Source organism: Lepisosteus oculatus, chromosome 23 (assembly GCF_040954835.1).
Source record: "Lepisosteus oculatus isolate fLepOcu1 chromosome 23, fLepOcu1.hap2, whole genome shotgun sequence".
NCBI classification, from domain to species: domain Eukaryota; kingdom Metazoa; phylum Chordata; class Actinopteri; order Semionotiformes; family Lepisosteidae; genus Lepisosteus; species Lepisosteus oculatus.
Window position 1 is genome coordinate 15,618,370 of NC_090718.1, and position 22,663 is coordinate 15,641,032.

General features: G+C 48.6%; 1 protein-coding gene and 1 long non-coding RNA gene across 7 annotated transcripts in view; one reads left to right on the forward strand and one right to left on the reverse strand.

Moving 5' to 3' along the window:
- Window positions 1–1,988: 1,988 nt before the first annotated feature.
- The window catches only part of aplp2 (amyloid beta (A4) precursor-like protein 2), a 56,027-nt gene continuing 35,352 nt past the window's right edge, over window positions 1,989–22,663 (reverse strand). For 2 of the 5 annotated variants that reach the window (XM_069182857.1, XM_069182853.1), the window contains 8 exons: window positions 19,590–19,718; window positions 18,613–18,712; window positions 16,590–16,754; window positions 13,507–13,542; window positions 11,066–11,148; window positions 6,873–6,947; window positions 5,279–5,434; window positions 1,989–4,060 (listed from right to left, as the gene is read on the reverse strand). In XM_069182857.1, coding sequence (XP_069038958.1) covers window positions 3,959–4,060; window positions 5,279–5,434; window positions 6,873–6,947; window positions 11,066–11,148; window positions 13,507–13,542; window positions 16,590–16,754; window positions 18,613–18,712; window positions 19,590–19,718 — 846 coding nt within the window. In that variant the 3' untranslated portion in view covers window positions 1,989–3,958. The remainder of the gene's footprint in view (window positions 4,061–5,278; window positions 5,435–6,872; window positions 6,948–11,065; window positions 11,149–13,506; window positions 13,543–16,589; window positions 16,755–18,612; window positions 18,713–19,589; window positions 19,719–22,663) is intronic. The other 3 variants (XM_069182854.1, XM_069182855.1, XM_069182856.1) reach the window with 3 other exon arrangements.
- LOC138224800 (uncharacterized) lies at window positions 12,429–16,620 on the forward strand. 2 transcript variants are annotated; one of them, XR_011183241.1, is made up of 4 exons: window positions 12,429–13,610; window positions 14,027–14,141; window positions 14,263–15,852; window positions 16,398–16,620. It is a non-coding gene; the product is annotated as an uncharacterized lncRNA (long non-coding RNA). The 2 variants fall into 2 exon arrangements; XR_011183240.1 differs by having other exon boundaries at window positions 14,027–15,852.

Consider the following 22,663-nt stretch of genomic DNA (forward strand, 5'->3'; position numbering starts at 1 on the left):
TGATGTTGGCACCTTTTTCCATACATTCGCGTGGAGCTTAAAAAAAAACTACTATGTGCTGTAAAGAATTCTGTAACTCACCTAAGCCATACTCAAATTCACAAGAATACATAAAAAAATAAGCTTGGCGAGTTGGTCTACAACAATCTTCTGGCAAATAAACTTATTAAAATTATTTAATGTAACCCCTAGCACCACAAAGCTTCTGTACCGTGGACAAAGTTTTTTTTGTTTTTTTTTCACTGTTTTACCAGGTTGTGACATTTGTGTATTTGTATGTATATACCCCTGTTTGTTTTGGTATTTTCCCCTTTTGTGTTGAAAAAATAACAGAAAGAGTGTTGCGAAAGCGATACCTGAGTCCTGACCGAGTGAAACACCCGGCGCGCCTGCGCTCGGTCTCGGTGAGACCAGCACGGTGAGTCACCGCCTCCGCGGCCGGGGCGGGTCGGGAGTCCGGGGGAGGCGGCGGGCCCTGGGACACGGTTTCACCCGCACAGTACGTCTGGCCCGGTGTGGCCTGGTGTCCGCGGCGTTAAAATACGGCACAGTACCGCGCTGGAGAGGAAGGGAAAGGAGAGACCAGGTGCTCACGGCCCTGCTCTCCAGGCTGCCCGCAGCTCTTTTATGAACGGGCGTTTGGACTCTTCCGGCCGAACCCGACACCCGCTGGCTGGGTAACCTGTTCCACGCACCCACCACTCTTCCAGGCGCAGACGCTTGCATGCGTGAATCAGTCCACGCCCCGCTCCACGCACCCCGGACCTTTCTCGGAAACCTTCGGCATTATTAGTAAAGAATTAGTGCCCCTTTCAGGTGCCCCATGAAATCCGGCACCTGCGCCAGATAAACCCCAGCAATGAAGGAGAAAGCTGTAACAGTATTACTGTCTGCCCCAGCTGAGGTCCCCGCTGTCGTTTTCGATTCAGATATCAGAAATAAAACTTATATTTGTATATATGATTTGCATATTAATTATATTCTTGTTCTATTTGAAGGTAATAGATGTGGATTCGCATCATTGCTCGCTTCGCCTTGTCGGTGTGTCTGCGTCGGTTTTCTTTTTCCGCTCCGTCACTACGCTGACTCAGCAGCGTGCGTTTTGAAGTTTTGTTGTGGGAAAAAGAAAGCCTGGAGTTTCTGTCCGCGTCGCGTCAGCAGCAGGTGTGACCGGCCTCTCCAGCGCGCATGTCAGCGGGACCACAGACACACGGGCACTCCCGGAAAGCGTCCTGTCAGCGCCCGGGGGTTTGGAACGGGCTTTATAAATAAGTTGTTATTATTATCATCGTTATTGTTATGAAAACATTGGTGTAGAGCACCCCGGAGCTGGGAGGGGGGCCCCTGCTCCCCCAGTTTGCGCCGTCGCTCCTGTCAGACAGACCCCGACTAGCTCTGCTGGCAGAGCCTGACACTCGTGATCCCAGGTCCTCCATGTGGGAGGTTGGGCACAAGACCACCAGCCCCGTGTAAAAACAACGTTACGGTTCTTCCCTGAAGGCGCGATGGACAAACACCCACCCTGTCAGACGGCCTGGAGCCCTGAGCCGAGGAGAGCAGCCACACTGGCACCCCTGGAGCCTGGGAGGACCCTAAAAACACCCCGCTTGACTGCGAGGCCCCCACTAGTACAGGACACAGCGTTCCTCGGGAGACAGCGATCCGATCCGATCCTCTCTTCTCTTTCCAGCAGGGAATGAACCTTTACCTGTCCCTTTGCAGTCCACGCACGCTGACGCAGCCGCCTGCTTGGACAAAAAAAAACGAATCACACAAAATATCCCCCCGTGCCCGGACGAACACTCCCTCACAACCCAACCAGCACCCAGCGCCTTGCTCACCCACTGGGCGACTGGCGAGGCAGGGCTTCACGGACCTCGCCCACGCGTGACAAGACACAGACACACACAGCCTGCGTGTCATGCCAAGAGCCACGCGTGTGCCCTCACACACACACACACACACTGAAGGAGGACTCAGGAGGCGGCTTTTATGGAAGTAGTAGTGAGTTTATTGATGTGTTTCCCCCTACAGTTATCATAATCACCATCGTCATTGTTTTTCTCATACATTTATATTTATAGATATTCATTCATTCGGCCTGCAATCAAGCAGGCGTTACAAGATCAAAGCCGTTTCGGTGCATAGTGGGACAGCGACAAACAGAGGAGATACTGTCACAGGAAGAAAGTTTTAATTTTTTTAAAAAAAAAGAAAGTAACAAAAAAGTGTGAGAAGTATATAGAGAACAATGCCACAGGTTTCCTCCGAGAAAGCCATGACAGCTACGTCAACTATACAGGCACACAAGGACGCTACTATGAAAACAAAACGAAACTGATTCAGCTCTCTCTCTTTCTCCATGTCTGTAGCATGAAATAATCAAATTCTGAAAACCTGGGCCCAGACCTCACTAGCCGGGCCCTGAGCCCTGGTCCGGCCCATGTGGACCCGCCAGGGTCACACCCCGGACGCACAGGTTCGGAGGGCTGTGTGGCGCCGCCAGCGAACTAGCCCACAACTCCCGGGCTCCCCACGTCCCCCAGCACACCTGTGGCCCCCGTGTTGTCACAGCGGGTCGTGCAGGGCGAGGAAGGGGGCTCCAGGCGCAAGAGGCGGGGGTCTGAGCGACCCGACGCGTGCGGCCCGAACTCAGCAGCCGCGTGTGCGGACCCTGGTGTGGACGGGAGGAGCCCCAGTCGGAGAAGCGGGGGCTGGTCTGCAGCCCGAGGGGACCCCGTCCCGGACAGCGCCCCCTGGCGGCGGACAGCCCTTAGCGCCCGCCCTGCCGACACTTTCTCTTTCGTGGCCGAAGCCTCTTCAGGGGAACACCTCTTAACCCCCCCCATCCTCTCTGACCCCCGGGGACCCGACAGCCGCAGCCCTGACCCCCCACACCCCCCCAAAACACACACACACGCGCCTGAGCGGTCTCCCGCCCTGCGCGCGCCCGGCCCGGCGGGACGCTCCAGAACCTTCCAGAGCGAGCGCGAGACGGGGCGGGGCCGTTCAGAACGAGCGCGAAACGGAGCGGGGCGGGGCTCCTCAGAACTTTCCAGAGCGAGCGCGAGACGGGGCGGCGCACGAAGGCGCGAAAGCAGAGGCTCGCGAGGAGGAGAAGGGGGCGGCGGCGCCGCGAGGGGCTTCGCGCTCGGGGCTGAGCGACCCGCCGGGGAACCGCCAGCGCCCAGAGCCGGTTTAGTCTCTGGAAATGAACGGAACAGGTAACGGAATCGACGAAGAAAACCGCCTTTTCCTCCCGTTCGCGTTTGTGGCGGTGAGCGGAAAAATATTCACGGTCGGTTTCTAGTCGTTTTTGTGGTTTTTGGTCGGTTTCTAGTCGTTTTTGTGATTTTTTTGTACTCTTATTTGTTTCACCATACACCAAAATCGGTACAAAGAACCTTCATATACAAGCAATCTATTAAAAAAAATCGACATCTTAATATATATATATTTCGTCATTTTGAGAACAGGTTTGAGATGAGAAACGATAAAGTGGCAATTTTCGACTCTTTGTATATTCTCTTACCCCCGAAAGGGTCTTTCCTGATCAGTTCATAAGATAAGATATGACTTTATTAGCCATGTACAATTTCTTGCATTAGGAATTTGTCTTTATTTGCTTTGCTCTATGATTAATTAACCTCCCCCCCTCCCCCCCCCCGAAGAACAGGATAAATCATATTCAGTCATAGCTCTCGGCGTGAAATAATTTACGTGTGTGTTCCCGTTATTATTTTAAATCTCATATTGTTGTTCTATCCACGTACAAAGAAAAAAAAAAGAAATTGAGCTCTACAGTACAAGAGTAGTAAGTAAGTAGTAGCATTATTTGAGTATTTCGAATGAGCCGGCCGGGTGTTCCGATGCAGATGGTTGGCCTTTGAGGTGAGCGCTTTGCGTTACAGGTCAGTAGTATTTTCTCTCGCCTCCACCGCGCCCCCTGCCGGCCCGGCTAGATCTGCATCTGCTCCAGGTACTTGTAGGTGGGATTCTCGTAACCGTGGTTCTGCATCTTGCTCAGGTGACGCTCCTCCGGGGTCAGCATGGGGTCCACCTGTCGGAGAGCAGAGGAGACGCGTGAGTTCAAAACCTTTCATAACGGCACTGGGGCCGCCATTGGGGAAACTACCGCTATTTGGCATGTTTACATATGCAGACTCTCTCGTAGCTTGATTTCATGATTAGTGAAGCATATTGAGTTGTGTACGAAATAAAGTAATGAAAACTGTTGTTTTGTCGTTTTACTGGAACCAAAGAACTAGAAGTAACCCTGAACAGTGTAACAGAACAATTTAACAACACGTGGGTTTTTGTCAACCGTTAAACGATTAAATCTTTTTTTTTCACAAGGTATTGGAGGTTAATTTTGCTTAGCAAGATAACAGTGTAAAATTCAAAATATGACGGGTGCTTGTAAGTTGTAACATTACAACTGAAACATTTATTCTCCACAGTGAGTGAAGTTGACATTCACAACCTTATGAAACATGTTTAGCATGTTCGATTGCCCTTGGCTGTTAAATCTAGAACTTGTAAGAATGATTAGTACTTGCTTAAAACATTGCTGAGACAAGACATTCTTTGTTGACTTAAACAGCTTAAGACACTCTTACTTGCAAGAAAGAAAGCATGTCTAATGGTAGTAATGGAATGAAAAACATGAGGATGGACCTAACACCGAGGAAGTGTTGCAGTGTGTGATTCTTGATGCTCTGGTATTACAAACATCACCATTTGATGGTCTGAATAAAGAAGTAGGCTGCTCTTGTTTTGTTTCTGACTGGATTCAGTTTGTATGGCCTTCGCTTGTTAAACAGCGATGCTCCTGTACTCTCCACACCCAGGCTTTCCTGCATGATGGTTACCTTTTGTAATAAATGTGTGAGAAACACCTGGATGGTGAGGTACCGTAGAAGTAAAATCTGTTTCTACCAGTTCCTGGTCTGACAGCAATATGACACTCAAACAGATCAAAAGGGACTAAAATATACATTTATTTTTAAAGAACCCAAGAATCGTCACCTATTATCATTATAAACCCAACTGAACTGGCCAGGTGTGTGTTTTTACAAAACTCCTCCAACTCTGATCCGAATCGGAGGAGCCGTGCTGATTGGGGGAGAGGCGTCCCTCCCCCACAGCCCCGGACCGGAGGAGCCGTGCTGATTGAGGGAGAGGCGTCCCTCCCCCACAACCCCGTACCGGAGGAGCCGTGGGGATTGGAGGAGATCTCTTGTGCATCACACACGCCCCTGGGTCATGCCCCTCTCACCTCCACGATGCCGTGGCTGATGGTGCCATACTGCCTCTTCCGCAGCATCACCAGGCTGATCACAATCACTGTGGCGATCGCCACAGCAATCACCAGCAGGCCAATCAGAGCGCTGCTGCCAAAACTGAACTCCTCTCCCAGGGGCTGGTAGGATTCCTGTTAGAGAGAGGGAAGGAAGGAGTGAGAAAAGAGACAGAGAAAGAGCAAGAGTGCGCACAACACAAACAAGCACACAATACGTCCACACAAGGACAGGGGTAGGGATAAACAAGGTGTTCGTGCTGTGCTTTCTACCCTGTCATAAGCAGGAATAACAGTAGTGGTAGAGCTTTGTTAACCTCTGGCTTGCATGGTTGTTTTCCTTATATATTTACAACAAGCTTTAAATAACTAAAATAAATCCCCAGAGGGGTGGTAGTGTTTCAAGGAAAGATCTACAGATCTCTCTGACTGACTTAAAGCTGAAGATGGGGTGGCCCACGGCTTTAGGACCTACACTGTGCCAGGTGTGAATTTACATAGGGGGGCTGTGTCCTGGCACACAGTGGGTTCAGTATTGCTCTCCTGGCTGGCTCACTGACCCAGGCAGGGCAGGTAGAAACACAGGGTCTGCCTGCTGCACAGAGATCTGAGTAATTGTGGGGGCAAAGCGAGTGGTTCAGTTTGAGGCTTAAAAGTTTCAGGTTCTGGTCATGAAAAGAGAAACAACACAAAACAGTGATTGAAGACATGAAAATGAAGGAGCAAAATTACAAAAAAGAACAAATCAAAGCAGAAATAACTAAATGACCATTCAAGTGAATACATGCGTGGCCTACCGGTATCATGTAGAGCAGTATAAGTATGTTAATTTTTAAAATAAAACTTTAATTTGTTATCTTTTCACAGCTGGTAATGTTCTACAATTAGAGGGCGCCAGTGTGTAGTGTACTCAGCAGAGTAGTTAACTGCTGAACACAGCCAAGGTCCCTGGACCAAAAGCTGCAATAAAATAAACAATAATATAATAATAATTATTAATGATAATTGTAGTAGTAGTATGTGAGGGACTTTAGACAGGGATCGGGGTAGTCTTCTCTAGTGTAGAGGATAGAAACACCTCTATACAGACTATATATGTATCTGACAGCAATGTATCTGACAGACGGTCAGACACTGTGAACACACAGACACAATGACCTCTGTCTCAATTTCTCTGATGTTCAGCTCTATGACTCAGAAGATGGGTCAACATGAGTGAATAGGAAACGACCTGGCATTATATGCATAAAGACATAAAATCCAAAATACTTGTGAGTGACAACAATCGTTAAAAATCTAACAGTTTGCAACAATGGTCCCATATCCATTTGATGCATTTTAAAGGCTTCTAGGGTGTAAAAGTTCTCTTGTGTTTACAGTGCTGTTTGCATATAATATCTACACATACTGCCCACAAGAAAACTCTAGAAGGGTGGGGGCAGCATCGGCTGCTGTTCTGGGAATGCAGTGAATACAGCAGAGAGGGGGTCTTGTTTGCCTGTCCTATATTGGCACAGGCTGTTTGCTTAGCTTGTAGTTCCCCAGGTCGCTCACTGAGTGGCGCTGTACTCACCATCTCATCCTCCATACCGTTGACTCTCTCTGCATTGTAAATGACCTCTTTAACATCCAGAGACTCATCAATCACCTGTCAACACAGACAGGCAGGGATGTGTTACTCTTCTCTTCTCTGGACACATGGGTAGCACAGAGTGTGTACGTGAGTGTGTTAGTGCATGGGGAGGGGAGGGGGGTACAGGGTTTCAACACAAAAACTACAACCACCACAGAAACACAGCATGCATTTCAGTCCTCTCTTCCCTCAAACATCATGGGCTCACAACCTCATCTTCAGCTGCCCCTTGAAATATTGGCAGTACGTGATCCTGCTCCAAATCAGCTAACGTTGAGTGCAGTCATTCTAGAGGACCTGGAAGCCAGTAAAGTACTTTGCATGATCAAAATCTCAGTCTTGATCATGGCAAGAAGCGCTCAGTACAGCACAGAGCCCTCAGGACCGAGCTGGCAATCTTGGAAATAGGGCAGGATCCTCAGGAAAGTGCACAGTATCTCAGAGAAAGGGAAGAGCCCTCAAGAAAGTGCTGGGGATCTCGGAGACAGCACAGCACAAAGCACTCAGAAGACTTGTGGTGATCTCAGACACAGAACAGAGCCCTCTGGAAACTGCTGGGGATCTGAGAGACAACACAGTGCACAGCCCTCAGGAGAGTGTTGGTAATCTCAGAGACGACAGAGTGCACTACTCTCAGGAGAGTGTTGGTAATCCTGGAGACAGCACAGCGCAGAGCCATCAGGAGAGTGCTGGTAATCTCACAGAAAGCACAGAGCCCTCAGGAGAGTGTTGGTAATCTCAGAGACAGCACAGAGCCCTCAGGAGAGTGTTGGTGATCTCAGAGACAGCACAGCGCATAGCCCTCATGAGAGTGTTGGTATCGTCAGAGACAGCACAGCGCACAACCCTCAGGTGCGTGTTGACGATCACAGAGACTAGACAGCGCAGCCCTCAGGAGAGTGTTGGTGATCTCAGAGACAGCATAGAGCCCTCGGGAGAGGGTTGGTAATCTCAGAGACAGCACAGAGTCCTCAGGAGAGTATTGGTGATCTTAGAGACAGCTCAGAGTCTTCAGCAGAGTGTTGGTGATCTCAGAGACAGCATAGCGCACAACCCTTAGGAGGTCGTTGGTGATCTCAGAGACAGCATAGAGCCCTCAGGAGAGTGTTGGTAATCTCAGAGACAGCACAGAGTACTCAGGAGAGTATTGGTGATTTTAGAAACAGCTCAGAGTCTTCAGGAGAGTGTTGGTAATCCCAGAGAAAGCACAGTGCAGAGTCCTCAAGAGAGTATTGGTGATCTCAGAGACCAGACAGCGCAGCCCTCCGGAGAGTGTTGGTAATCTCAGAGACGGCACAGAGCCCTCAGGAGAGTGTTGGTAATCTCAAGAGACAGCAGAGCACAACCCTCAGGAGCGTGTTGATGATCTCAGACCGGACAGCACAGCCCTCAGGAGAGTGTTGGTAATATCAGAGACAGCACAGAGTCCTCGGGAGATTGTTGGTATCTGAAGAGACAGCACAGAGCCCTCAGGAGAGTGTTGGTGATCACAGAGAAAGGATAGTGTACAGCCCTCAAGAGCATTGGTGATCTCTGAGAAAGCACAGTGCAGAGCTTTCAGGATAGTGTTGGTGATCTCAGAGACCGGACAGTGCTGCCCTCAGGAGAGTCTTGGTAATCTCAGAGACAGCACAGAGCCCTCAGGAGAGTGTTGGTGATCTGTGAGAAAGGAGAGCGCAGGGCCCTTAGGAAACTGCTGGGAATCTGAGAGACAGCATATTGCACAACCGTCAGAAGACTGTTGGTAATCTCAGAGACAGCTCAGTGTCCTCAGGAGAGTGTTGGTAACCCCAGAGACAGCACAGAGTCTTCAGGAGAGTGTTGGTGATCTCAGAGACAGCACATCGCACAGCCCTCAGGAAGTCGTTGGTGATCTCAGAGACAGCATAGAGCCCTCGGGAGAGGGTTGGTAATCTCAGAGACAGCACAGAGTCCTCAGGAGAGTATTGGCGATCTTAGAGACAGCTCAGAGTCTTCAGCAGAGTGTTGGTGATCTCAGAGACAGCATAGCGCACAACCCTTAGGAGGTCGTTGGTGATCTCAGAGACAGCATAGAGCCCTCAGGAGAGTGTTGGTAATCTCAGAGACAGCACAGAGTACTCAGGAGAGTATTGGTGATTTTAGAAACAGCTCAGAGTCTTCAGGAGAGTGTTGGTAATCCCAGAGAAAGCACAGTGCAGAGTCCTCAAGAGAGTATTGGTGATCTCAGAGACCAGACAGCGCAGCCCTCCGGAGAGTGTTGGTAATCTCAGAGACGGCACAGAGCCCTCAGGAGATTGTTGGTAATCTCAGAGACAGCGTAGTGCGCAACCATCAGGAGAGTGTTGGTAATCCCAGAGACAGCACAGAGTTTGCAGGACACTGCTGGGGATCTCAGATACAGCACAGAGCCCTCAGGACACTGCCGGGGATCTCAGAGGCAGTACAGCACAGAGCCCTAAGAGAGTTTTGATTATCTCAGAGACAGCACAAGCCTCAGGAGAGTGTTCATGATCTGAGAGACAGCATAGCGCACAGCCCTCAGTATAGACCTGGGGATCTCAAGAGAAAGCACAGCACAGAGCCCTCAGGACAGAGACATCACAGCTCAGAGCCCTTAGGATGAATTTGAAGATCTCAGGACAGTACAGCAGAGAGCTCTCAGGACAGAACTGGTGGTCTCAGAGAAAACGCAGAGCCGTCATGGCATCTGATTTTAGAGAAAGAGACAGTAGAGCGCAGAGCCTGGGGTTCTTGTATGGCTGTAGAATGTTTAGAAAAGTGTGTGATTTAAAATGACTGATTTCCATCTGTGAAAAATTTAGGAAAATTTGAGACATAATTTTGGGAAAAGTGTGGAAATCTTAGTATGAAAATAATAGTGCTCGGTCATCTGTCGAGGGCGCAGCACACCATCACAAATACGGTTTGTGATGAGAATATGAGTAGTGGGAGGTTCACATGATGGAGCGACAATCCCTATTAGTCCTCAGTGTTTTCTGTTTAGCCAGCTAATGTGGATGTGATTTGCACTTAAGAGCAATCAATGCGTCTTCACAGCTGACTCGTTTCTTAGATTTGACATTTCATTGCAGAGCATCAGTGTTTATATTCCAGCTAGGATAAAAACAGAATTCAAGAACTGAACTCAGCTGTACTGAGAGTTGGTCATGCTAAGCAGTTGCTATTTTATACTAAGCATGTAATCGGTATTCAGTGTAAGTCGTATACCTGAAAGACAACTAGCTAACAATAATGTTTACATTTTGACAGTGACCGATTTCCCCTTACCTCACCCCAAGCAGTTGCAGCTGTTACTCTCTCCTAGCTTTGCTTTCTTCTCCCTCCCCTACCTGAGTGACTAGATCGCTCGTGTGTCCTTAGGAGAGTGTTGGCGATCTCAAAGACAGTGCAACGCCCTCGGGACACTGTTAAAGATCTCAGAGACAGCGCAACGCCCTCAGGACACTGCTGAGGATCTCAGAGACAGCGCAAAGCCTTCAGGACACTGCTGAGGATCTCAGAGACAGCGCAAAGCCCTTAGGCTGGAGATCTTACAAGACTGCGCAAAGCCCATTAGGAAACTCCTGGTGATCTCAGAGACAGTATAGCAAAGAGCCCTCAGAATAGAGCTGGTGATCTTGGAGACAGTACAGCGCGGAGCTGTCAGGACAGAGCTGGTGATCCCTAAGATCTCTAAAATCGGATGGCACATCCTCATTATGCTAGCAGTTCGGAGGTAATGTGTAGGAATTGGTCATCGTAGGATGTGATCTAAGCTTGTTTTTAATGGAGCTTGTTTCAGAGCTCTGTTGGGGAGTAGGTGAGCTTTTCCCTAGACTCCCTCTCACTGAGCTTCTCCAGCTGCTTGCCGGCTCACCAATCCCGGGACCCGAAGAACAGCCAAGCGCGGAGCACAGACCCTGAACTGAGCGTCACTGCCACTCATTCAACAGAGGAGAATCGCGCACCCTGGGCCCAACAACCGGAGGTAAGGACTGGTGTGGGGGAACCCGGGAAGAGCGAAGGGAATGTGGGCTCAGAGGATGGTGCAGGAGACCACGCTGTTGGGATGAGAGGACAGAAGAAAGGCAGGGCTGGGAGAAGGGAGGCTCTCTCCCTCCGAAGGGGTTCCCATCCCACACAGCTCTTACCACACTGCTGCCGATCTTCCCCTTGCTGTTGATGGCTCTCTCCTCCGCTCCCATCAGGCCGTCCAGTCCTGACATCCCGGAACCTGCGGGCAGAGTGCAGCGCCGTCACACCGCTGGCCAGTGGCTGCAGAGGCACAGAGATCTCAAACAAGAGCAAACCCCTTCACCCTGCAGCCCAGGTTTGGCTTTCGGTAACCATCGGAGTGATGGGGAGGCTCCTTCTTTTTCACAAAGTCCGAAAACAAAATCACTTCAGCCGCCTGCAGCTTGTAACTTGAGCTCCTTTTTTTCTGATTTCCTCCCGGAGATGACATTGAGAAAGTCTCACATCAGAAATCTATAAGTTTAAGCCATCAAAAGGCCTCAAGATCGATCGTGAAAGCAGGAGCCCACACATTATCTACTGCACCGCCACTAGATGGCTGCAGTGACTAGTGTGCAGCAAAGCGCACACGACTGCCCAGCATCAAACTGGTGAATGGGAAAGCCCATATTGGAAAACACTTTGCAAAAGTAAAAATGAAAAATTAGTGAAGTGAACAACTATTTCCTTTTCTAACCTCGGGTGCTTGTAGTCAGTAGCCAAGTCAGGAGGGAAAACCAGTTTGCGTGCGGCTACACTGAATGGATCCTGTACAGACCTGTGCAACTGGACGGCTTATTTCTGGCAGGGTGATGCCTTATTTCTGGGCCAGGCGGTTATCTGAGGCCTAGTGTAAGTCTTAATGAGAAGAACAAGCTCCTCTGTGCAGGGCAGCCTGTCTGAACCCTGCAGAGGTGGATATTTCCTCCGCACTACCCGAATTGGAGAAAGTGTGTGTAGATAAACATGCACGTTTGAATTGCGTGCCACTGAAACATCTCAATCTGAGACACATTTTAGGTGTACACAGTGATCCTTTGCATGAATGAAAAAAGAACTGCGCTTCATCCCACAAATGTCAAGTCAGAATTGTGTCATTACAGCTGAATCGCCGTTCTATGAATGTATCTCACTCATCTTTCTTGAAAAATACGTAAAACTGATGATTTCACGTTTTTGACAGAACTAAATATGTACACCTTTATAAAACAATGATTTAACAGCACAGTAATATCAGAGTATTCAACGTGGGAGCTGAGAGACCTGTTGCACGTTCTAAGTTCCAATGCCTGAAAATGTTGTTGTAGAACAGTGAAGACGTGTTTGACTTTGGTTTCCTCCAGTACGCTCCTACAGTAGATGAGCACTTTTTATATTTTTTTGATACTACAGCAAAAATTCAGGCCATAAGATATCTGTGCTCTTGTACCTCAATGACAAATACAAGCACCTGTAGCTGTTGCCACCTCATAGGGGGTGATCAGGTAGGGGAGAGCGCTGTGTGTCACTGAGCCCTCAGCTACAGCCTCGGCTCAGACTGCAGTGCTGGAGCAGGATCTCCTGAGTCATTGGCCTGTTCTTTATCTGGCTTTCACAAGCATTGCAGGAGGGGACGTATCAGACATCCTATTGTTCTGGGCTCTGAATGACAAGATCCCTGACCAGCGCCCTCGACAGATGACCGAGCACCAGCATGTGCCCGTTTCCAGCATGGAACGCGGTTGATGATACTCTGTTGTGGAGCAGCGCACACTGCGGCTCTCACCCACACTGATCACTATTTTCACAGAATCTGGGATCTCCAGTTTGTGCTACACACCTGGCAGGTGCCAGGACCCAGGCTTTAACCAGAGAAAGGTTGAGGCTCGACCCAAGACTCCTCGCTCTCACAAGTGCAGAACAGACCGTGTGCCTCAGGGGCGGCGCTGTCGAGTCGCTGTCGACTCTGGACTGAGGTACACTCCCCTTCTCCGAAACATTGCGGATGGATCCCATCAATAACTTCCTATTGTTTGCAGTCCTGCGAACTGTACGTCTTTGTTCCTTTAGTCTGTATGGTCTACTTAACACTGAATTTTAAGTTCAGCTGCAAACCTAATCTACTGTATCCAGCTGAGGTTTGAAAATCTACAGCACGCCTGGCTGAACGTCACTCCCTATTGCTTTTGGCCAGTCAACCGTTCTTCACCCCCAAGATCTTTTAATCATCAGAATTGGACAAAAGGGCAGGAAATCGGCATGCCGAGTTGTGTCACCTTTTATTTTGTGAGGGCTATCTTGGGACGAGCAGTCTAGTCATACTTCATAGGAGACAGATATGAAATTTTAGCCCTGCCTCTGGACTGACAATGGGGCTACAGACCCGAGCTAAGGGGCACGAGAATAAACACAGGAGGGAAACCAGAGCAGCAGGAAAGCAACACAGCGGCACCCACAAAATGGAAGGAATGGAGGAACGAGCGGACAGTTTCAGAAAGGAGAAAGACGGAGAGACAGAATGGAGGGAGGGGAGAGAGGAAGAGGAGGGACAGAGTGGAGAGGGACGCTGCGGAGGGCGAGACAGAGCAGGAACACCAACCTTTCTTCATGGCGCGAGGAGGGTCGGAGAGGGCGCCTAGCCGCCGCCACAGAGTAAAGAAACAAAATCAGAAGGGAAAACAGGAAAAAAGAAAGAAAACTCAGGTGAGCAGAGGAAAAAGGAGGAGAAATTAAACTGAGAGCTTGGTGACAGGTTCCTCCAGAGTCTGCGCAGGGCTGCCTGCTCATAGGCTAACTACAGGACAAATACAGAATAATAACAAATTGTAGAATAAAACCAACCCACTAGACCTTCTTTCCAAAACTCCTAAAACCCTTTTTTCTTTAGAGAACAATACCATTACTTGTGTCTCCGTTTCTCTGTATAGTCCAAAAGTCGAGCAGTTAAGGTAAAGAGCTTTGTTACCGAAAGCTTCAGTCCCAGCACGGTGACTTCAGACCGCTTGCCATCTTGAGCACTGATTTTATTACCTTATTTTAATCAAAGCTTTTCTTATTAAGTTGTAGGACTTCTGTGCGTATCACTGTTCCTGTAGATAGTTTGTCATTTTCCTATTCAGTGATTTCCTCACAGCATCAAGTCTTGAAGGAGCCCAGCACCTCACACTTTGCAGTGTGACCTGGTCATCTGCTCCATGCGTCCTGGCTGTAAACAACTTTACTGAAATAGCTCAGGTCAGTCTTATTTATTACCCCTTCAGATTTTGAAAGCTTTAATTAAATCTGCCATTGTTGTTCACAGAGACTGAAAGGATTTAGTGCCTCCAATCTGTCCTTTAATTTGTTCTCCCTGCAGACCCTTAAGCCTGGGAAGGAGTCTTGTTGCTTTTTGCTTTGAAATCCTCTATGGCCTCCATTTTGTCAAGTGGAGGCTGGTACCTCATGCAGCATCCTGTGAGGTCAAACCACCGGAGCCTGAACAGCTGCATTTCTGCAGTCTGCTATTTATCCAAGCAAGTTTCTTGTGTCGATAACCATTCCTGAGGTCCTGCTGGTCAATTTATGTGTTCAACAAGGCTAAGCTTGCAGAGCTTGTAAAACGTTTACATTAATCTTCACCTTTTCTTTGCAAGTCGACTGCTATTTTGTTTATCTGCCAGCAGGGGGTGTGAGTGATTCTGTTTTTTGCCAGAGCTCAGGAGAGATCAAGATAAAGACAACAGAAGGAGCCATCTTGGGTTGGGAGTATAGCAGCATACACTTTTGTTTATTTATAGGCACACTGATAGCTTCGTCGTACAAAAATGTGTGAACAGGATTATTTTCGTTCGTTTGAAAAGTTCATACTTTGATTACAAGCTGCACTATAGTTAACATAGAGAAACAGATGAAGCTGCAATGTTTTATTTAGCCTTACATGAAGTATGATTTAGGGAAAATGGTAAGAGTTATAGAGTGTTAATTAATGTTTTCTTTATTATTTGTCATTAGGTTTTGTTATTAATATTTAAGCATTTAGATTAAAAACAGGACCCAGTGTCCAGACTGAATTGAATACAAATAAATAATGTACAGTATATCGATGCTGATGGTATGGTATGGATGCCAGTAACATGGCATCTTTCTGGTTCTAGTTAACAAGGTCAGTGATTGTTGTTGTTTTATTATCTCACTGAGGATGACTATTAATATTACTGTAAATGGAAAGAGTGAAAACTGTTCAATCGCTGTGGAAAAACTAGATCTTTGTGGCCACAGCTGAGAAATTAATATAACAAGATGAACATGAATAGACTGTTTTTGATGAAGTGTATCAGATCAGATGAAGTCAATACCTGTAGATGTACAGAAGCTTAAATAACCCTGTTGCAAGTCTGTAAAGGTGCCACAGCACAGAGCGAGAGAGAAGTACTTGAAAATCCACAGAAAGGAGAGAAAACTGAGATACAAGGTATGATATTTTTAATTGTTGGTTTATTTTATGCTCGTGGGTTTAGCTCACACCCCTGTACTGGTCTGAGACACAAGGCTGACCATCACTGTGCCATGTGTGTCCTGGGAACATGGTGCCTGAAACGGCACCTTGACCGACTGGACGTGCTCTGGGGGTGGTGACCGGGTTCCAGTATCAGCCGGGTGGGACCCAGAAAGCCCCCACTAACGCAGACAGGGACAGCATTTTTTTTTTTTTGCAGCGCGCATTTCCCACTTGTGGCTCTCATGGCCGTCTCCAGAACCGCAGGTCTGACCCAGACAGTGGGAGATTCTCGGGCTCACGCACGGCACAGCGGGCAGCATTTGTGACCGACACCCTGGGGTGGTCCGTGAAATCCCTGTTCTCGTCAGCAGGTGGCGCCATGCAGGGTTGAGACAAGCCAGCCCAGGCAGAAACAGAACAGTGCCATAGGAGCGTTGAGAGGAAGCTGAGACACCCAGGCATGAGCAGGTGTCCTTCATTCTCCAGATTCCCAGAAACAAAGCCCAGCTGTCCTGCCACGCCACCTAGCAGCCACTGTAGTCACTGCAGTGTCTCTGGGGCCAGCTGCATGAAACTCCTTCAGTTACAGCTAGGGGGAAAGCAGTTACTCTGGCCCTAAGCTGTCCCCTCAAGTCCTCTGAGTTTCAGGTGGTCAGATCAAGCAGCTGCTAAAGGCAGTTAAAGGATAGCCTATCTACAAGTGCTGGGTACACTCAAACAGGTTTATGGTCCTTATTTATAAGCTGCTAGTTTTTGAGACCAGAGCTGTAGAGCATGTCCTCCAGCAGGCCTGGAAGTCAAATATATGAACACAGGAACAGGAGGTGCTAAACTAGGTGTCAGATCTTTGAAACCACCCCAGTAATAACTGTTATCAGAAAGACGCTTATTCCCAATGAACGAAAAGAACTTTGTTTTCCTGTAGCGCTGTATTTTTGCTAAGAACAGCCCCTATAGAGTTGAACCACTGAGACTCTTCTTTCTGTCACCCCCTTTTGTTTCGACACCGGCAGTGCTCTGTGGCACCCCCCACTGTTGCAGCGCGAGAGAAACGGAGACTGGAAACGAGGCTCTGCCAGCCCTGCAGTACCCGCGGATGATGCAGCGCACCCAGAGCCCGGCATTGCATCCGGGGCTCATCGGAACCCGCCACCGCCGGAAGTGGACCAAGTGTCACAACACGACGGGGCCCAGGCGCCACTCACCCTCGGACTCAGGCAGGGACCCCAGCGCTGTCACCCGGATGGGGCGGTAAGGTTTTCCCGGAAGCTCCACGCTCTCCTCGGAGGACACGGTGACATCAGCCTGGGCCTCGGAGATGGAGGACAGGAACTGGTCCATGTCTGTTCTCTGCTCCTGCAGCAGCTCGTCTGAGGGGGTGAGGCGGGTGGATTGGGACATGTGCAGACACAGAAAGGCTCCATGACAGAGGCACAGGCAGAGACTGGTATATCCTTGTCCCAGACCCCCAGTCCACTCCATGTATAGTGACAAACCCCCCCACACAGCCAGGCAGACACAATGAACCCCACCCAGACACAAAGACCAACACTGACGCAGATGTGTGCAGAGAGGCAGAGAAAGGGAAGCAACTAAATGCACACAAACCCACAAGCAAACAGAAAGCAAATGGGAGAAGCTTGTTTTGTGAGGAATCACTACCCAATTAGCAAAAGCTGTACTAAGATCCTCTCTGATCTTTGCCCAGATGGTATATATCTGAGGACAGCTCTTATTATTTCCGATCTGCTGAGCGGCCAGATGAGAAACACTCCTGTCCCCATTCAGTCACTCTGTCACAGAGTCACGTGCGCTGCAGTCAGCAGGAACTCGCAACAGAGCTCCGTGTCCTGTTCGTCTTCCCTGCCAGTCCCGCGCGGAGTCTGGGGGGCGAGCCTGCTGTCAGGATCTGATTTATTTCTTCTGTTTCCTTTCCCTCCTGCTTTTTTTAGTTGAAGGGGATCATAAAATTGACAACACGCGAAGGAGGATTACAGCCCAAATACGCCAACACTAATCCAAATCAGTGCATCTGAGCTGCAATTTTAAATTCAACTCAAATTCTATTTATGATTGTGTGTTTCAGATTCTAACCAACAGAACGTTTGCCAGTCTTTTGCAGTGGGCACATCTTCCTCACTACCTCCAGATCTGTCATCGACTGAGCTTGGCAGCCAAAAAGTACATTTGTTTTATGCAGAAATATGGGTTATTTATATTTAAATTAGTTTTAGACTCATTTATATCCACGTAGAACTGGAAGCACTACACTTCCGCAAAGTGTGTTTGAGGGCTTCATATTCTTAAAAAATGGCTGCAGCTCTACACATCGACCAACACGCATACAATAGGTCCTGTCTTTACAAGCAATTCCTACTGACTCTGGTTACATTTTAATCAACACAACATTAGGGAGTTAAAAGCAACACTTCCTGTAATCCTATTCAAGTTCATTGTAACCCGTGAACTGAAATCTCAACACGTAACACATGGATTAAATTTAGTGTGAAAGTATGCAGAGGCGTGTGTGGTGAATACTTCTTCTGACGCGTGCACCTCTGGGAGGGAGTGCGCAGGAGTGCTGAGGGCTCTGGACTCTAGACCCACAGGCTGTGGGTTCAGACCCCGGCGGGGACAGTCCTGCTACACCTAAGCTAATGTTCCAACCAGCTCCAGCACACCCAGCTGCGTTAACAGGTGCTCCTCGCTCAAGGTTGTTTAGACAAATGTAATTATGTCACAAAAAATCATAAATTGTATAAATTAAAAATAAATAAGTTGATTTTTTCCAGAGTGTTGTTGGATTCACACTAGAAACGGGGCATCCTCAGACCACATAATGTAGACAAAGGCAGAACAAAGTGTTATCCCTATAAGTAATTACAAACCTGTTCACCTCACCTGGGACTGATCAGCATTTCTCTCTTTGTCCCCAGTTTTCAGCATCAAAACTGCCCCCCCCTCTAACACCCGCGCATCCACTGGGGCTCAGAGAAACGCTGACACTCGCAGCCACCTGCGCAGAGCTACAGCTGAGCGACAGCCGAGGGGCTAGGAGAGAAAACACCCAGCTGTTCGCAGGAGCGGAGCGGTGTCCATGTCCGTCAGAGGCTGATGGACAGAAGCCCAGAGCTGCACTACTGCACCTCCCCAGGACTGGCAGACAGGTCTGACCCTGCAGCTGCACCCCAGGACTCGCTTGGCCGGCTCAAGTCCGCCGAGACTCACCGATCTCATCCTGGATCTCCTCGGCCACGTAGGGCACCTTGTAGAGCAGAGACAGGCTCTGGTTCATCCGCTCCTCGATCACACGCAGGTGGGTCATTACCTGAGGCCGGACACAGGAAGGGAGAAAAACGTGTGAGCCCATAACCCCACAGCTCACTCAGAGGGTCTGTAGGCCGCCAAGACCCCACAGCTGGCAAGGGCACTGTATCGTCTGCCACCACCGGAAGGTGAAACGTGCAGCAGATGCACCAGTCTTGACAGATTCACACATAACCAGGTCCACTCCTATACCATCACATAACGTACTACAGGCTGTATGGCTAAAAGACACAAGTCACCTTCCCTTGTATGATAATAGAGAACTAGTGCATTGACTTCAATTTAATGAAAATAACTGAATTTAAATAACATTCATATTTGAGAAGAGGCCTGAGAATGACAGCCCTGCGAACTGCAGCCCAGCTGTCTTCAAGCGAGCTCCCTCTCCAGGCACAGCGGCAGCACACTGTGTCGTTCATGTCTCTCCGGACGTAGTGGAGCTCAGATTACATGACTTTAATACTGTGCTTGCACATAACTGTCTAAACAGCGCCTATTGCAGAACACACCTTGCAGACTTACGGGTGAGGAACAGCTGAGATCCTGGGATCTTTGCGTTAATATATAGCTGAATGCACAAAGCACCACCAGGCTTTGGATTCCTTGTATTCTGGGGAAGGAAGCACCATAGGAACTTCAGAGGAAGGAACTGTTTCCTGGAGTTTTTAAAAACCCTACTTGGGTGTTTACGCTCCCTAGCATGGTTTTAATCTGGAATGAAATGACTGATGTCCCACAGAGTGTTCCATTCCCAGGACATGGGAGAGTCCGGAAAAAAGTTTAATGAAGATGCTGAAATAAAAGATGAGGCTATGGCAGCGTTGGATCAGAAACAGACTGGAGCCAAGATCCACTCCGGAGTGGAGATTTTGTCTGACCTGGGACTTCATCTGAGCTGCCTTCTCCGGGTCCACAGCCAGGACGTGCTGGTAGTGCCGGACGGTGTGCTGGCGGTCCTTGTTCTCCGCTCGGACATAGCGCTTCAGGGCCTGGAGGATACGGTGAGGCTGCAGGAGAGGTGAGAGGAGTGTGAGAGACAACACATAGGAACACCCTGACAAAGTACTGGCCTGGTGACCACAGACTGGACCTAGGAACAGGACACAGGCAAGCCTGCATATCTAGAGTATAGGCTCAGTGACCTTACTGTGGACAGAGAAACTGGACACAGGCAGACCTGGTTGTCCAGAGAGGACGGGGTTAGACATCACAGTCTATATAGAAACTGGACAGAGGCAGACCTGGCTGTCCAGAGAGGACAGGCTCAGTGGCCACAGACTGGACCTAGGAACAGGACACAGGCAGACCTGGACGTCCACAGCGGATAGACTTAGTGACCACAATCTGTATATAAAAAATGGGACATAGACAGACCTGGCTATATAGAGTACAAGCTCACTGGCCACAGTCTGGACATAGAACCTCAGTCAGTGTATAGAAACGGAGGCAGATCAGGCTTTCCAGAGAGGACAGGCTCAGTAACCACAGCCAGTATATCAATATTGGACACGGACAGATCTGGCTGTCCAGGCTTAGAGACCACAGTCTGCGTATTGAAACTGGACACTGGCAGACCAGGCTGTCCAGAGAGGACTGGCTCAGTGACCACAGCCTGACCTTAGAAAATGGACACAGGTAGACCTTGCTGTCCAGAGACGACGGGCTTAGTGACCTCAGTCAGTGTATAGAAACAGAGGCAGACCAGGCTTTCCAGAGAGGACAGGCTCAGTGACCACAGATTGGACATAGAAATTGGACACAGGCAGATCTGGATGTCCAGAGAGGACATGCTCAGTAGCCACTGACTGGACATACAAAGTGGACAGAGGTAGACCTGGCTTTCCAGAGAGGACAGTCTCATTGACCATAGCCTGGCCATAGAAACTGGACACAGACAGACTTTTGGCTGTCCCAAGAGTACAGACTTGGTGACTACAGACTGGACATAGAAACTGGAGATGGGCACACCTCTCTGTCCACAGAGAACAGACTCAGTCATCACAATGTGGACATAGGAACTTGACACGGGCAGACCTGGCTGTCCAGAGAGGACAGTCTCAGTGAGCATAGACAGGACACAGGTAGACCTAAGTGTCCAGAGAGGACTGGCTCAGTTATCACAGCTTGGACAGCCTGACCATAGTGGTGGACACCAGTAGATCTGGCTGTCCAGAGAGGTCAGGTGTAGTGATAACAGACAGGCAGGCCTGGCTATCTGGTGTTCAGATGGCCATAGACTGGACATAGAAGCTGGAAACAGATGGACCTCAGTGTCCGGAGAGTTCAGTCTCATTGATAACAGACTGGACATTGAAACTAGATACAGGCAGACCAGATTCTCCAGAGAGGACAGACTGGTCATAGAAACAGGTGAGAGACGTGGGCTGAGTGCACCTTAGAGACACATAGTAGGATTGTGAAGTTAACAGAGAAAAATATTAGAATTACAATAACTGTTTATATACGTAAAGATATTACACAAACACATATCTGACTTCCAACAGCCTGTCACTTATTTAGCAGTTCTCACAAGCCAACTCCGGCCTACCCCCAGATGTTTCAGCACCAACTGTTCAGAGGAGGTTGCTATAAAACTGGCTTACCAGGAAGAATTGCTGCAAAAAACCAACAGGGCAGAATAAGAGGAAGAGACTTGCCTGGGCCAAAAGACACAGAAACTGGACCTTTGAGGCCAGCTTCACACAACCTCCTCTGGAACAGTTGATGTTGAAGCATCTGTACTTCTAGTTGCATTGAGTTCAGCTTGTATTTCAGGGGCAGTTAGTCACCAGATTCCCAGACTTGTGACTCTAACGTATTCTCGGATTCCGAGGTCACCTTTGGCCTGCCTGACCCTTTTTGGTCCTCATGTGTGCCAGTTTCTTCATATCGTTTATAGTCTTGGCAACAGCAGTTACTGACACTTGCAAAGTTCTTGCAATTTGTCTTAAAATTAACCTTCATTTCTTAAAGTAATTATAGACGGTCTTTTTTCCTTGCTTTCTGAGCAAATTATGCCATGCTCATTCAGGAATTACAAACTTTTGCCCATGCTCCCTATATTTATAGTCATTATGGACCCTCATCTGTTTACCAATAATTGGTGACAAAAGGTAAATGAGGTAACATGCTAGTTAACTGTGAGAACATCCAACAAAGACTATTTTAAATTTCTTTCAGTGTTCCAACACCATGTTATACACATTTCTGACTTTTAACTAACCTCAGCTTCAGACTTAAATCTGCTTGCTTTGGTTGTTCATTTTACTGAAAATGAAAAATGAACGTTTTCAACGCACTTCACTTAAGATTCTAAGTACACAAATCATGTAATTAAACTTTAAGTGTTTATAGACAAATTTATACAGTTTAAAGCACAGATAAGCATGAAAAACCTGGTTTCAAGCAGGTGTACTAAAACGTTTGACTGGTACCGTATGTAAGTGTAGACCTCAGACACGTGAGGGTTGTTCATGTTTAAAAACGGTAAGAACCTGAGACAGAGAATAGAAGACGCGATTACTTCAATTAGCTGCAAGAGCTCCATCAGAGGAGCTTGCACAATAAAGCACTGGGCATGCAGTGCCATTCTGAGCTAGCGAAGACGCCTGATGGCCGGGCACTCTCATTTCACTGGTCTGGGGGGAGTAGCTGGTGCCTCTTGATTCATTACTGTGTGAGGAAAGTCGCCTGTGCTGTCGAGCCTGGAGAGAACAGCTCCCAGCAAACTGACACCTGTGACAGCTCAGTAAATTGCCATACAAGGCCTGTTCATTGCAGATGTGTCAGTGTGACAGTGTGATTAGGGGGAGGGCAGCCAGCAGATGACCTGGTATTCCCTCTGGGGCACTGATGGTAACACCGCCTGCAGGCCCAGGTTCTGCCTGTGACGTGTCTGTCCAGGGCAGCACGATCCCCTGAGCCTCGAGGGTGCCATGGGGGAGAGACAGAG